General features: G+C 50.8%; 1 protein-coding gene across 10 annotated transcripts in view; it reads right to left on the reverse strand.

The window, feature by feature from the left end:
* Positions 1-14,725, reverse strand: part of PCGF3 (polycomb group ring finger 3) — a 67,258-nt gene that overhangs the window by 35,988 nt on the left and 16,545 nt on the right. For 5 of the 10 annotated variants that reach the window (XM_070613506.1, XM_070613499.1, XM_070613502.1 and 2 more), the window contains 4 exons: positions 10,379-10,419; positions 9,904-10,053; positions 3,540-3,657; positions 1,913-2,009 (listed from right to left, as the gene is read on the reverse strand). In XM_070613506.1, coding sequence (XP_070469607.1) covers positions 1,913-2,009; positions 3,540-3,648 — 206 coding nt within the window. In that variant the 5' untranslated portion in view covers positions 3,649-3,657; positions 9,904-10,053; positions 10,379-10,419. Of the gene's footprint in view, positions 1-1,912; positions 2,010-3,539; positions 3,658-9,903; positions 10,054-10,378; positions 10,420-11,423; positions 14,692-14,725 lie in introns of those variants that run through there. The other 5 variants (XM_070613501.1, XM_070613509.1, XM_070613507.1 and 2 more) reach the window with 3 other exon arrangements.

Below are 14,725 nucleotides of genomic sequence, written 5' to 3' on the forward strand. Positions count from 1 at the left end.
CAAACAGCAAGAGTTTCACTTCTTCCCTCCCTATTTGGATTCCTTCTATTCCTTTCTCTTGCCTAATTGCTCTGGCCAAAACCTCCAGTACTATGCTAAATAAGAGTGGTGATAGAGGGCATCCTTGTCTCATTCCTGTTCTCAGGGGGACGGCACTCAGTTTTTGCCCACTGAGTATGATGTTGGCTGTGGGTTTGTCATATATGGCCTTTATTATGTTAAGATAATTTCCTTCTATCCCCATTTGTTCAGAGTTTTTATCATAAATGGCTGTTGGATCTTGTCAAGGGCTTTCTCTGCATCTATTGAGATGATCATGTGGTTTTTATTCCTCAGTTTGTTGATGTGGTGTATCACGTTGATTGATTTGCGGATGTTGAACTATCCCTCTGTCCCTGATATGAATCCCACTTGATCACGATGTATGGTCCTTTTGATGAATTGCTGAATTCTGGTTGCCAAAATTTTGTTTAGAATTTTTGCATCTATGTTCATCAGTGATATTGGCCTGTAGTTCCCCTTTTTTGTGCTGTCCTTGTCAGGCTTTGGCATTAGTGTGATGTTGGCCTTGTGGAATGGGTTAGGAAGTGTTCCATCCTCCCTAATTTTTTGGAATGGCTTGAAAAGGATAGGTAGTAAATCCTCTCTCAAAGTTTGGTAGAATTCCCCAGGAAAGCCATCTGGTCCTGGGGTTTTATTCTTTGGGATGCTTTTGATTGCTGTTTCAATCTCTTTCCTTGTGATTGGTCTGTTCAAATTGTCTGCTTCTTGACTAAGCTTTGGGAGATTGTAGGAGTCCAAGAATTTATCCATTTCCTCTAGGTTATCCATTTTGTTTGCATACAGTTTTTCATAGTATTCTCTTATAATCCATTGTATTTCTGTGGAGTCTGTTTTTATTTATCCTCTTTCATTTCTGATTTTGTTTATTTGAGCATTCTCTCTTCTTTTCTTTGTAAGCCTGGCTAGGGGTTTGTCAATTTTGTTTATCTTCTCAAAGAACCAGCTCTTTGTTTCATTGATCCTTTCTATTGCCTTTTTTGTTTCAATAGCATTTATTTCTACTCTGATTTTTATTATTTCTCTCCTTCTGCTGACTTTGGCTTTGTTTTTTCTTCTTTCTCTAATTCAGTTAGGGGTAATTTGAGATTGCTTATTTGGGATTTTTCTTGTTTGTTAAGGTGTGCCTGTATTGCAACGAATTTCCTTCTTAATTCAGCTTTTGCTGTATCCCATAATGTTCACATATTTTTAAACTCTTCTGTGTGCACAATCTATTTCACACTTTAAGGAGTGAACACACAAATATGCCTCTCTTCCTTCAAAACTTGTCTGCAGACCCACTCTGCTCCTCTCATGTGATGTGGGGAGCACTTCACTTCCTTTAGAATGGCCCCAAATCTGGAAGTCACATAAATCGGCCTAAGAGCCGCATGCCAGCACCTCCTGCCTTCCTTGGCCTGACCCCCAGGTCAGGGCTGTGTCAATTCCTCCTGACCCTCCCTCAGAAATGGCACAGCCTTGGAGGGGGTCCAGTCTCCATGAGACCCAAGCAGGCAGCACAGGGCAGGAGAGCCCTGGCCACGGGGAGCAAGATTCATGCCACAGGCAAGGAGCAACAGTGCCCCGGCCCATTCATTCCTGGGCAGAAAGGCAGCTCCAGGGGCTGCCTTCAGAGGAAACTGTAGTCACTTCAGTGTAAAACTAGTACAATCCACCTGGGTCCTGAGGTTTCTCAAGCGGTTCAATGTGAGCAAATACTGCTGGAACAGGCAGGAACAGCCTGGCACTCCTGTCTGATGTGGGGGGCAGGGCCACTGCGTGTGGTCATGGGGGCCCTCAGCCCAGACAAGCCACTGACAAAGTCGAGGACCACAGATATGACGCTGGGGACTGGTGTGGACGCACTTACCCGATGTACTGCAGCGGGTGGCTCTGGTGGATGACAATCCTACATGTTGGGCAGGTGTTATTCTCCTCCAGATACTTGACCAGGCAACTCCGACAGACTGTTGGCAAAGCACATTCATGTCAGAAAACCACCCCAGAATCAAGGTGCTGACATCCGTCAGGCTCAGCACACATCCAGGCCGCAGCAGACACCCACCCTGTGGGTGCTCAAGAAAACAACAGACAACTGCTCAGGCAACTGCCTCACTGATCGCCTTGAGGCTCAGGAATAAGGGAAGAGAAACCTAAGCAAGGAGAAGCTGTCTGGAGGTCAAGAGCTGAGAAATCAGCAGGACACACTTTCAGTGTCTCGTCCAAATGTCACCACAGGAGCCAAGAGTTAAAGTTTTTATAAGTTAGCCTAAAGGATCACAAAATTTTCTTTGTGCAACAAAATCAAATAAAATTCAATGAAAATAACATAGAAGTATGTCCGCTGAAATCTAAAAATACAATTAACTTTAAAATAAAAGTTCTATCAAAATTGGCAAATATTTTATTTTCTAAAGTGAAAAACAGAGATAAAAAATCATTTGTGTTAGAGGTCGGCCCAGTGGTGCAGCGGTTAAGTGCGCACATTCTGCTTCGGTGGCCTGGGGTTCACCGGTTCAGATCCCGGGTGTGGACACGGCACTGCTTGGCAAGCCATGCTATGGTAGGCATCCCACATATAAAGTAGAGGAAGATGGGCACAGTTGCTAGCTCAGGGCCAGCCTTGCTCAGCAAAATGAGGGGGATTGTCAGCAGATGTTAGCTCAGAGCTAATCTTCCTCAAAAAAAAAAAAAAAAATCATTTGTGTTAGAGGTAATCATTTTACTTTAAAGATCCCATCTAAAGAATGTGCTCCTCAGCAATCAACAGGCACACTTCTCACTGGCATTCTCCACCATCCTCACACGATAACTAAGTGCCAAGGCAAACAATGCTATCTCCCTGTAGATTGAGGTGGTGCTTAAAAAAGAAAAAAGTTCAACTCTAACACAAGCTAGGAGCCTTCTAGAAATCAAAACACAGGCTTATCAGCCTTGAGGAGCAGACCACCAGATTCCTGTCTAAAAAGTGTAAGAAATTCATTCAGAAATTTTAAAAAGAAGCATTTTTGCCAACTAGAAATGAATATTCTGTCATACCACAGTCACCAGTTTAGCTCTTATATAGAAATAACTAAGTTTTTCCTGTATTCAGCTTTCTTAAATGATATCTCTACTGAAGTCACCCACGGTATTTTTAACTTGAAATGATCTTTCCGATCTTCAAGATGATCTTTATTCCTGTCCCGGTGTCCTGCTCTGTGCTTCAGCTAACAGTTTTTGGCAAAAGAGCACATGATCAAAAACTGTCAGAGGTCACGTTCGGAATATCCTGCACATACACGTATGCACACTCGGTCACCACACACACAGAGCTGTCAGAGGTCACGTTCTAGAACATCCTGAACGTAAACGTATGTAGACACTCGGTCACCACACACACAGAGCTGTCAGAGGTCACGTTCTAGAACATCCTGCACATACACGCATGCACACTCGGTCACCACATACACACACACAGCTGTCAAAGGCCACATTCTAGAACATCCCACACATACACGTGTGCAGACACTCGGTCACCGTGGTCGCGTCGATGAGATATCCACTGCACAGGCGGCAGGTGATGTGGGCATTTATGTCCCAGAGTTTAATCTTTCTGGTCAACATCTTTGGCTTCTACAAGAGAAAAACACACATTAATTAACATTTGAAATACTCTGATGTGTTTCATCAAAGGTTCAGATTCAGCAAAAATCAGTTATAGTATATCCCTGCCACAGGAGAGCTCACCGTGAGGGTGGAGGCTGGCACCACACCCAGGCCAGGTCCAAGCCACGTACTCTGTGAGCTCGACATGCTGCTGCTGCCCCTTAACCACCCATGGCACTGTCCCCGTTCTGAGCCACCCGACCCTCTCCTCCTGCTCAGGACTGAGCAGAGGCGAGCTGGTGAGGGAGGTGTATAAAGCTGGAGGAGGAGAGGCCAGGGGGAGAAGGCAGGCCTGGAACGCAGACCTGGCAGCAGGGGTGATGGCCGCGCTGGGTCTGGGGCAGGAAGCTAAGGGGTCTGCTGGAGTTTCTGGCTCCTCCATGAAGCTGCCGAGAGGAGTGCCCACAGGTGAGCAGGTGAGGTCCACTGGCTCCCTGAAGGCCCCAGTGGCCCTAGGCGAACCTGAACCAGGAACAAAGTCCCTGACGAAGCCTCAACAAGGAGAAATGGATGGCTGATAAGATACATAATGGTGCTCAACCCACGGATACTCCAAGACTCGCAGACCAAAGCAGGCGTCGTTCTGACATCGGAAAAGATGGGGAAGTCCAGCTCCAGTACCAACAAGGCCTGAGGAAGTGGGCAGCCAGGGGGCTGCCAGCCACCATGTGCCACACTGAACACAAGCAGTTCCATTTCTAGAAATTTATCTTAACAACCAGGCAAGTTCAAAAGACGTTCACTGAAATTGTTTAAAATGGCAAAACACAGAAAACCACCACCAAGCACTGGTGAAGAGACATTATTATTCAACCGGCAGAGGCTCCAGACCCCGCTCCCCTCCCCTCTGCCCTGTTCAAGGGAAATCCAAGCAGCCCCCCAGGACCCTGCCCACCCCGAGCCTCAGTAGCCTCTTGGCCCAGCAAAGCTCAGGCCAGAACTGGAGGCACACAGAGCTCCTGGCTCCGATGGGGAGGCATGGGAGCACCAAGGCCTCCATTACCCTCTCTCTTATCCTATGGGACGCTGGTGAGCACACAGCACGGCACTGTCAAAGTCCAAACGTCTGCACCAGGATGCCACACACTGTCTCCGCCTCTGGGCGGGGCTGCCTGCTCCTGCTCTGTCTCTTTCAGAACTGATGCAGCTTTAACTGCCTCTCCTACTAGAACCCAGGCTCCACAAGCTCAGGGTTTTGTCGTCGCATCTCCTGAGCCTAATACAATGCTGTGCCCGGAGGAAAGACAGCTCCTGAAGATGTCCACAGCCGACCTCAAAACCTGTGTCACCTCACATGGCAAAAGGTCCCTGAGATAGGAGATGGTCCCGGAGTACCCGGATTACCCTGTCATCATCGGGTCTCTATAAGGGGCAGGCAGGAGGGTCAGAGCCAGCGAGAGAAGGGAGATGCACTGCTGGCCTGAAGGTGAGGTCACGAGCCAAGGATGTGGGCGCCCCTAGAAGATGGAAAAGACCATGTCCAGGGGTTTTGCTGCAAGCATTTTGCTGCATAAATAACTGGCAGTAAGCCTGTTTTGCCATAAAAGAGAAAATCACGAAAAACAAAAGAGGGACATTAACTAAAAAGTACAGACTGAAACATGAAAAATGAGGCACAAAAAAAGACTCCGTAGCAAAATACAAAATACTGGGATACATTTAAAACGTGGATATGCAGACCCACGGCAACACTGTACAAGGAACTGATTTTATTTGTACGCGTGGATTGTACCTAGTAGCACTTGTCTCTGTTCTACAGAAAACGTGGGTTCAACTCTGCACCCTCAAAGAGGAGGCCCTGGGCCCGCTTTCTCCAATGGAGTGTGCTTCAAACAAGAAACCAAGTCTTAGGGCAGATCCTTGTCATCTGGCAGCCGGACAAAGTCATCAATGATGTCACTGACTGGAAGAAATGTACCGATTTCAGACCACCAGCACCGCCATATCCACCTGTCACCACACAGACCACTGTGAGGGCCAAGATTCACATCATATTAAGATGGGAGTAACTGCGAGAACTTCATCAATGGAGAAATGAAACGACAATGACAAAACCCTCAATCAGTTATTTCATCTTTTGTGGCAAAACTGCATGCAGTCAATTAGTTACACGGTGAAAATGTGGCAAAGATGCTTCTGGCGAAACTGCCTCAAACCAGAAAAGAGAAGTGATGGCTCCTATCCTAACCCTCCAGAAGGAGCCGGCCCTGCCAACACCTCAACTTCAGCCCTGTGAGGCCCATTTTGGAGTCTGACCCTCAGAACGTCTGATAACGCATTTATGTGGCTTTAGCCATGAAGTCCGTGGTCATCGGTTGCAGGAGCAGCAGGAAACCAGCACACACGCCACAGAAACCAGGCCTCCCATGAACACCCACCAGGGGAAGGCTCTCAAAGCAGGCCTTCCGACAGAAGTGGCACCAAGACCGGAAACAGACTCTCCAGGACGCCAGAGTCCAAGGCAGAAAGGGGCCGACGGCGTCACCCAAGGTGGCTGGCCGCACAGCAAGTGTGGGCAGAGATGGCCAGCCAGATAGGGGCCACAGTGAATACGGCTCACAGGCGGCGGGCAAGGACACTCACTATTCAGGGCTACTGAAACAAGGGAAAGCAACCCACTCGGAGGACTTCAGCACTTCCATCTGGAAGAGGTACAAGGGCAAGAACGCCAGCCGTGCCTGCCACCGCAGCATGGGGTTGGGGCCGGCCAGGGCTTCACGGCAGACGAGGAAGCGCAGGACCTGGAGGGGAGGGGCAATCAGGAGACCAAATCGTCACCCACACTGAAACCCATCAGAATCAAGGAACTATCAGAGCGAACTAATGCATTCGTCAAGACCACCAGACTAAACTCATGTGCAAAAGCGAAGTGCACCTCCAAACCAGCAAAACACTCCCAAGTTCTCGTAGGAAGTAAGATACGAAGCAGACACTGCTGGCTGCTCACCCAAATCTCTCCTCCTCCCCTTAACAGCAGGCGTGAGCTGCCACATGGTCCCCGTCAGAGATGACCCCTCCCACCTCCCTCGCAGCGAAGTGTGTCTATGCGGGGGGGGGGGTCACTGCTGTCACTAGTATTTTAGGAAAGATGAAATGGAACTCGGTGGAACATTCTAACAGGCTCCTTAGGCCAAAGGGGCCAGCTAGCTAACTCCACAGGGAACAATCTCAGGTAACAAAGCCGCACAAGCCCTGAGCCCACGTGGGTCTGCACATCTTCACAAAGTGCTTGCGCTGAGGTGCCCAGCCAGGTAACTCTGACCTTCTGGGATCTATCTCAGCAAAGAAGGGCCCGGCATCGCCTTATGGAGCAGGAAATTAAAGGAGATAACCTAAGAGAAGAGAAACCCTAGAATCATTCCCAAGCAGAGCAGAGCAGAAAACCTGAGAGCAGCAACTTGGAAACATCCTCCTGTGAGCTGCTGAAGCCCAGGGTATGATGTCCACTCGCTGGCCCTCACCAAGGGCTGCAGCTGTGTCCTCAGTCCTCTACTGAGCAGCTGTTTACACACTGGCCACTAAGAATTTGAGGATGTGCTCAGCAACGTGCAAGTATGCTTATCACATAGTAAGACACTCAGCAATAAAACGTCTTCCCAACCACGAAATAACTGAATCACCAAACCAAAACTACAGCCAAAACAAACTCTAAAAGCTCACTGGCACAGACAGGCATCTGGCCCCTCAGCGGGAATCAGGGCCCGCGTCTCCTCTGCGGGAATCAGGGTCTGCGTCTCCTCTGCGGCAATCAGGGTCTGCGTCTCCCCTGTGGGAATCAGGGCCCGCGTCTCCTCTGTGGGAATCAGGGTCTGCGTCTCCTCTGCGGCAATCAGGGTCTGCGTCTCCCCTGTGGGAATCAGGGCCCGCGTCTCCTCTGCGGGAATCAGGGTCTGCGTCTCCTCTGCGGCAATCAGGGTCTGCGTCTCCCCTGTGGGAATCAGGGCCCGCGTCTCCTCTGTGGGAATCAGGGCCCGCGTCTCCTCTGTGGGAATCAGGGTCTGCGTCTCCTCTGCGGCAATCAGGGTCTGCGTCTCCCCTGTGGGAATCAGGGCCCGCGTCTCCTCTGCGGCAATCAGGGTCTGCGTCTCCCTTGTGAGAATCAGGGCCTGCGTCTCCTCTGTGGGAATCAGGGCCTGCGTCTCCCCTGTGGGAATCAGGGCCCGCGTCTCCTCATGGGAATCAGGGCCTGCGTCTCCTCTGCAGGAATCAGGGCCTGCGTCTCCCCTGTGGGAATCAGGGCCCGCGTCTCCTCTATGGGAATCAGGGTCTGCGTCTCCTCTGTGGGAATCAGGGTCTGCGTCTCCTCTGCGGGAATCAGGGCCCGCGTCTCCTCTGTGGGAATCAGGGTCTGCGTCTCCTCTGCGGGAATCAGGGCCCGCGTCTCCTCTGTGGGAATCAGGGCCCGCGTCTGCTCTGTGGGAATCAGGGCCTGCGTCTCCTCTATGGGAATCAGGGTCTGCGTCTCCTCTGTGGGAATCAGGGCCCGCGTCTCCTCTATGGGAACCAGGGTCTGCGTCTCCTCTGCAGGAATCAGGGCCTGCGTCTCCCCTGTGGGAATCAGGGTCTGCGTCTCCTCTGTGGGAATCAGGGTCTGCGTCTCATGTGTGGGAATCAGGGTCTGCGTCTCCCTTGTGAGAATCAGGGTCTGCGTCTCATGTGTGGGAATCAGGGTCTGCGTCTCCTCTGCGGGAATCAAGGCCTGCATCTCCTTAGTGGGAATCAGGGGCTGTGTCTCCTGTGTGGGGTCTGTCTCCCTTGCGTGAATCAGGGTCTGCGTCTCCTTTGCAGGAATCAGCATTTGCGTCTCCTTCCTCATGAGCAGGGTCTGAGTCTCCTTTGCTGGCATCAGTGTCAGTGTGAACTCATGTTTAGTGGGTAGGTAGGTCTATAGACATAGATGTGTATGTGCATGTGAGTGTGGACTGACACCCTTTTCTCAGCTCTGTCTGCTGGGAGCGCCTGCTCCTTGGTAGCCCCAGGATCTGGTGTACACACCACTGTCCATGAGCAAGCAGGGGTGCCTGGAAAAGGGGCTGACCCAGGGCTGGGCAACAAACAGAACCTGGAGGGCCCACTGTGCTCAGAAGCAGAGTGGACCTGGCACCAGCTCAAAGAAGCTCCACTGGCCCCACCACGGACAAGTAGAGCATCATGATACTTAGTGACTGTCATCAGGCTAATAGATGGAATCATATTATAATCAGCAGATAACACCAAAGCCCACGAGTCCACACCAAGACAGACAGACAAACAAGAAACACTCTTCCTTACAGAAGAACGTGAGCTGACAAACGTGGCAGGAACGCTCCAGGTAGAAAACCATTATCCACGACAAGACCTGCAGGGAGATTTACTCAGAATCATCAACGAATGCTAAAGAGCACTGAGACTCAGCTGAGGAAGAGAAGATTCATAAAGTCTCAGAGTGTCCCCCAACCAGACACGTCTCAGCCACAAAGGGAGAGTGGACCTCAGGGTAGAGAAACCTCTCAGACATCACTTACTGAGCGACCAGGTGACACCCAGGCAGGGACCAGAAGGACAACATGTATGCCTCCTGGCATCACACTGCAAAGGACTCCCGCCAAAAGGGCACACCCAGTCTCACTCCCAGGAAACACCAGACAAGCCCTGTGAGGCAGGTCACTTTTCAACACCATTAGGGTCATAAAAGACAAGGAAAGACGGAGAGACAGGCTGCCGGAGCACAGTGCCTGGCTGTGGGCTGGCCCAGACCTGCCTAGAAAAGGGGGCCTCAGTCCATTGACCACTCATATTTGGAGACAAGACTGGCCTGTCCCCCTGGCCCAGACTGCCAGTTCTGCCCATGCTAGGACCTCAACACTGGACCCCCATGGCCAGCCACCCTCCTGTCCTCAGGCACATGAGGAGGGGTACGCAGGAAGGACAAGTGCCCACTGTCACCAACACTGTGGCAGAGTCGTATCCCTGGGGCTCCTGTGCTCAGTAGCCCTGCACAGCACTGGACATTGGCACTGGACACCGGACAGGCTTTCTGTCCTGAGCCCTCTGCAAACTGCAACTGCCAGCAAAGCCCGAGGCGCCCTCCTCCCCAGTCTGTCTCACAGACGCTTCACAGGAAGCAGACAGAGGACCAGGAGCACCAGGAACCTTCGGCGGTGACAGTGAACACAGCTGTGCAAACCCTGTGACCCCCCACGTCGTGGCTACCGAGACGCCCCGGTCACTCACCTCCTCTTGGTGTCTTCTGCTCCCCCTTCAGCCTTTGCATCAGCGCTTCAAGCTACTGTGTGGAGGCTCTTCTCTGGGTTGGTGGCTTCACTCCGCACGCTGGCCTTGCACTTTTGCGCCTCCCTTCTGCCACTGCTCTCTGTCCATCTTCTAGCACAGAAACAGCACCAGTTATTCCACTTCACATCATTTATGCGTGATGCACACAGTCCTGTAATTAGGTCTTACTAGAATTTTTAGATGAGTCCCATGTAGTGAACAGCAGAGTCAATTAGAAATAATCAAGAGAAAACCTAAATATATATAAATAATTGTGCCCTAATCTGCTCCAGAGCCATCAGAGACTGCATTTCAAAGGAGTTATAAGGAATTGACTTCTTCTATAGCTACAATATATTCACAAAGCATAATTCAAAGTAAATTTAACCAATTCACATGCACTGAAAAAAGAAAAAAACCTTTACACTGCATTTACCTGTACATGGCGGCGTGGAAACCTCAGCTACATTTTGAAACCTGTGGAGACACAAGACAGGGGAGGTGTCACCCACACGTGCCATCCACATGGCGCCACAGAGGAAACAAGAACACGGAGCTCTGGTGGGAGACAGATGACCACACAAGCACAGTATTTATGTTGGGGACTAGGGAGGTGGCCTGTGTGAGGCTCATGTGGGGCCTCAGGGCCTCACTAGGCAGGAGCCAGGTGCGCACAGGTGAAGGGCAAGGGGCTAGCCCAGGTGAGGGGTGAGCAGAGATGAGGAGTACGTGTGAACACAGGTAAGGGGTGAGCGTGCTGAGGGGTGAGCGCAGGTGAGGGGTGAGGTGGGAGCATAGGTGAGGGGCTAAGTGGGAGTGCAGGTGAGGGGTGGTGGTGAGCATGGGTGAGGGGTGAGGGGAGAAGGAGAGCAGAAGGCTAGCCATGGGGCAGCAGACAGGACAGGGTGAACCGGGGAGGCACAGAGGCCTCTGCGAGACTCAGGCTTCTGCTCTGGGAGAGGAGTCACTCAGAGCTCCAAGGTGTCCAGCAGTGGGTCTGTTTCCCAGCCTACGGGTCTCAGGGTGGTAGGGCTAGTGACCCCCGTGCCACGTGCAAGACTCAGCCTGAGTCTGCTCAGGACCTCGATGGGCCTCCCTGCTTGCCTGTCCCTGCTTGAAGCCCTCCTCTCCCGCCCTTCAGGTGGGAACGGGCAGGCCGAGCTTGCTAGCCTGCTCCCTCCTGGAGGGGGATGTGAAGCTGCAGCCAAACTGGGGAGAGTGCCAGGGCCCCAAGCGCCGCGCGAACACCTTGGGGCAGCAACAGTGGTTAAACACCTCCGGGAACAACGGGCCTGTAAGTACTTCCTGAGGCGCACATCATATCCAATTATGTCATGTCTGCTCATCAAGCTTTTCCAAAACTGCAGTTTTTATTAACTACTCTTTGAAGCTCAATTAACTTCTACAGAAAAAGGAAAAAGGGAAGGGAGGGAGGGAGTGAGTTATTTAGGAAGAATAACAAGCATGTCTGAGGCACTTACAAGAGAACAAAGAGGAAGAGAATGAAGCAGGGCTCTAGTCCAGAACCTTCCGTGATGAAGCAGACAGTCCACAGGTGGCCGCTGAGCCCTTGGCGCAATCTGGCAAGTATGACTCGGGAATCCTTCAGGGTCTTTAATTTCACTTAGTGTAGACTGTGGCTAGTTACACGGCTACAGACTCCTAACGTGAGTTCTTAGACGTCAGTAAACAACGAGACCCAAACCCCGAGAGCAGCGTTCTAACGACGAATGGAGAGCAACCACCATAAACGCGCACACGGGCCAGCCGTCTAGCGTGTGAGGAGGGGACAAGGGCAGGGCCGGCGGGGAAAACAGGTTGTCAGTGAATATTTCATTGAGAAGATGACATGTGAGCAGTAATAGACATTATGAACAACTTTATGGCATTAAAGTTGAATATTTATATAAAATTGATAAATTCTCAGAAAAATAACTCCCCAGAAATGAGGCAAGTACAAAGAGAAAACCCAGAAAGTTCTCTAACACTAAGAACCGACTCAGTCATCCAAGCAAACCACAGGCCCGGAATCTCGAGATGGTCCTACCAAAGCTCAAGGGCCACCCCACCTCACACGAGCCCACTCCGGGTCCCTGGTTCCAGGAAGTGCACAGAACACACACACCAGGCCAGAGCTGGGGGGACATCACAGACCACGCTCACCGGTGGACACGAGTGTAACAACGTGAACACATGAGTCACCACACCCAGCAGGGCATGAAAAGAAGAAGGGTTGGGGCCGGCCCCATAGCCGAGTAGTCAAGTTGGCACTCTGCTGCGGCGGCCCAGGGTTTCACCAGTTTGAGTCCTGGGCGTGGACATGGCACCACTCATCAGGTCACGCTAAGGCGGCATTCCACATGCCACAACTAGAAGGACCCACAACTAAAAATACACAACTAGGTACCAGGGGGCTTTGGGAGAAAAGGGAAAAACAAAATCTTTAACAAAAAAAAAAAGGAGAAGGGTGGTGGACAAACCAGGTTTATTCCTGGAATATAAGAGGGCTTAACGTAAGGAATAAATGTGACATATGACAAAAGGTAAAACGAGAAGAATGATCAGATCTTCCTGAAGATGCACAGAAATCATTGGACAAAATTCATTATCCATTCACGATTGGAAAGAAAACCCTTAGCCAACTAAGAATAGAAGGAAATGTCTTTAACCTACTGAAAGTTCTCTACTTAAAAGAGACACTGATGCAAACACCCCCTCAGAGGTCGACGCCTGAATGCTTACTCCTAACACCCACAGTGGAAGTAGCACCCACCAACAAGTGCCAGGAGACGGAGGGGGCCCGTCCACGCAGTGGGTGCTTCTCAGCGACTGAAGCAGACAGACGGAGTTCCGTGCTCCGAGGACAGAAGCAGACAGAGACTGTGCAGAGAGTGTCTCCTGACACAGTTCTAGAAGGGGCAGCTCGGGGTGCCCACAGGCTGGGCCAGCGGCAGGGACTGGCCATGAGGCACCCGAGGGAAGTCTGAGGGGACAGGAGGGCTCTGGGTCAGGACTGGGGCATGGTCACATGACTAGACAGACTCGCCAAGACACCAACTGTACCATAAAACTGGCAAACTTCAGCGTGTGTGGACTGTACTTCCACAGAAAGTGTCCTTTAAAAGCAAAACCCTACAATGAACATCACTGCTAGCGGTGAAACTGTGGGGGAAAAAAAAACCAAACTCCTACCTTGTAGCAGGCATCTCCCCTATCTTCACCCCAAATAATCAGTTCCAGGTGGATGGAGACCAAAAGTGAAAGGCACAACTTTAGCCCTTGAGAAGATGCCAGGGAGACAGTGTCATGACCTCAGTGAGGAAAAGATAAGACACAGCAAGAAGCATCAGCCACACATGGGGGGACCCACAAGATCCACTTCCTTAAGGACCACTCAGCGTGCTGGATTATCGCGAGACACGAGGTGGACAGCCAGGGTGGGAGACAACACCCAGCCCGAGACTCTGGTCCAGACGGGGCACGGCCAGCCCACTCTGTGAGCCATTTGAGTGGGCCAGGCAGCTGCTCACCTGTGTCGACTGTGACTGCTTTGGAAGTGAGGCGTTTTGACACCATGTGGCCCACAAAGCTAAGTTATTTGCTGTCTGGTCCTTTACAGAAAAAGTCTGCCAACCCCTGCTCCAGATGATAAAAATAACAGGTACTTCACCAAAGAGAAAACTCAAATAAGCATATTTTAAAACGTTCAACTTCTTTAGTAACCTGGGAAATGCAAATGAAGGCCCCTTGTACTGGCAAAAATTAAGCCCAGCCACACGGAGTAGGGGTGCGAGGGAAGTCCAACCTCCTCAGCAAGCAGTTTGGCATCACCTGGCGACTGCTGGACGTACCGTCCACTGTGCAATTCCATGCCCAGGTGCACGCCCTACAGAAATTCTTGCACACACAGGTGAGTGTTTCTAGCATGCTGCTTCAAACAGCCCCAAACAGGACACACCCCACGTATCCACTGACAGGAGTGAGTGACACGTTCACATGGAGAAACGCTTGTGAGGAGCAGGCAAATGCAGCTCCACCCTGACCTCGTGCTGAGGGAAGAGCGCCCGGTCACTGATGACCCCGGCAGTCGCAGCACCCCCAACCCTTGTCCTCCTGTCTGGGCACAGACGCGGGTGGACAGGCATGCTGGCCAGTCAGAGTGGAGGTTCCACCTTTGACGCAGCCTCGGGGAGGGGACTCTCTTCCCGACCTGACATTTACGCTCCCAAGGTGCACTGACACCTTCTCACCAAGTCTTAATTTATCATAATTTCCTAATTTGCAGAAATTTAAGTGAAATTTTAAAATTGGAAAATAAATGTACCATAAATGGAACTTGGTCCTGCACCGATGAGAACGAAGGCCTCGCTCAGTCCTACATCTGATGCAGCCTCAAAGCTGAAAGCAACTGAAGCTGAATTTTGATAAGATGCTGTCCTTACTAAAATAAACTGCACAGATATACTCTTATGCGGCCTACAATAGTGGAAGCTTTCTGGTGGTCACCTGGTAGCCACAATGAAAATTACCACCTGTGTCAGATCCGTGTCTGTCCTGACACAGCCACTCAAGTTTCAAAGCTAACCAAAGTGACTCAGCGCCACAGAACGGCTGCCAAACTGTCCAGGGTGATTTTTCACTGTACGTAACTATGTACATGTATAAACAAAAATTTCGGTTTTATCAACACTGAAAGAAGAATTTCTAATAAAGAATATAAAACTAAAAAATAATGGAACATTTTAGACAGTTCCAGACCTTGCACAGCTTAGCAGTCCATTCC

Source organism: Equus przewalskii, chromosome 3 (genome assembly GCF_037783145.1).
Source record: "Equus przewalskii isolate Varuska chromosome 3, EquPr2, whole genome shotgun sequence".
NCBI lineage: Eukaryota > Metazoa > Chordata > Mammalia > Perissodactyla > Equidae > Equus > Equus przewalskii.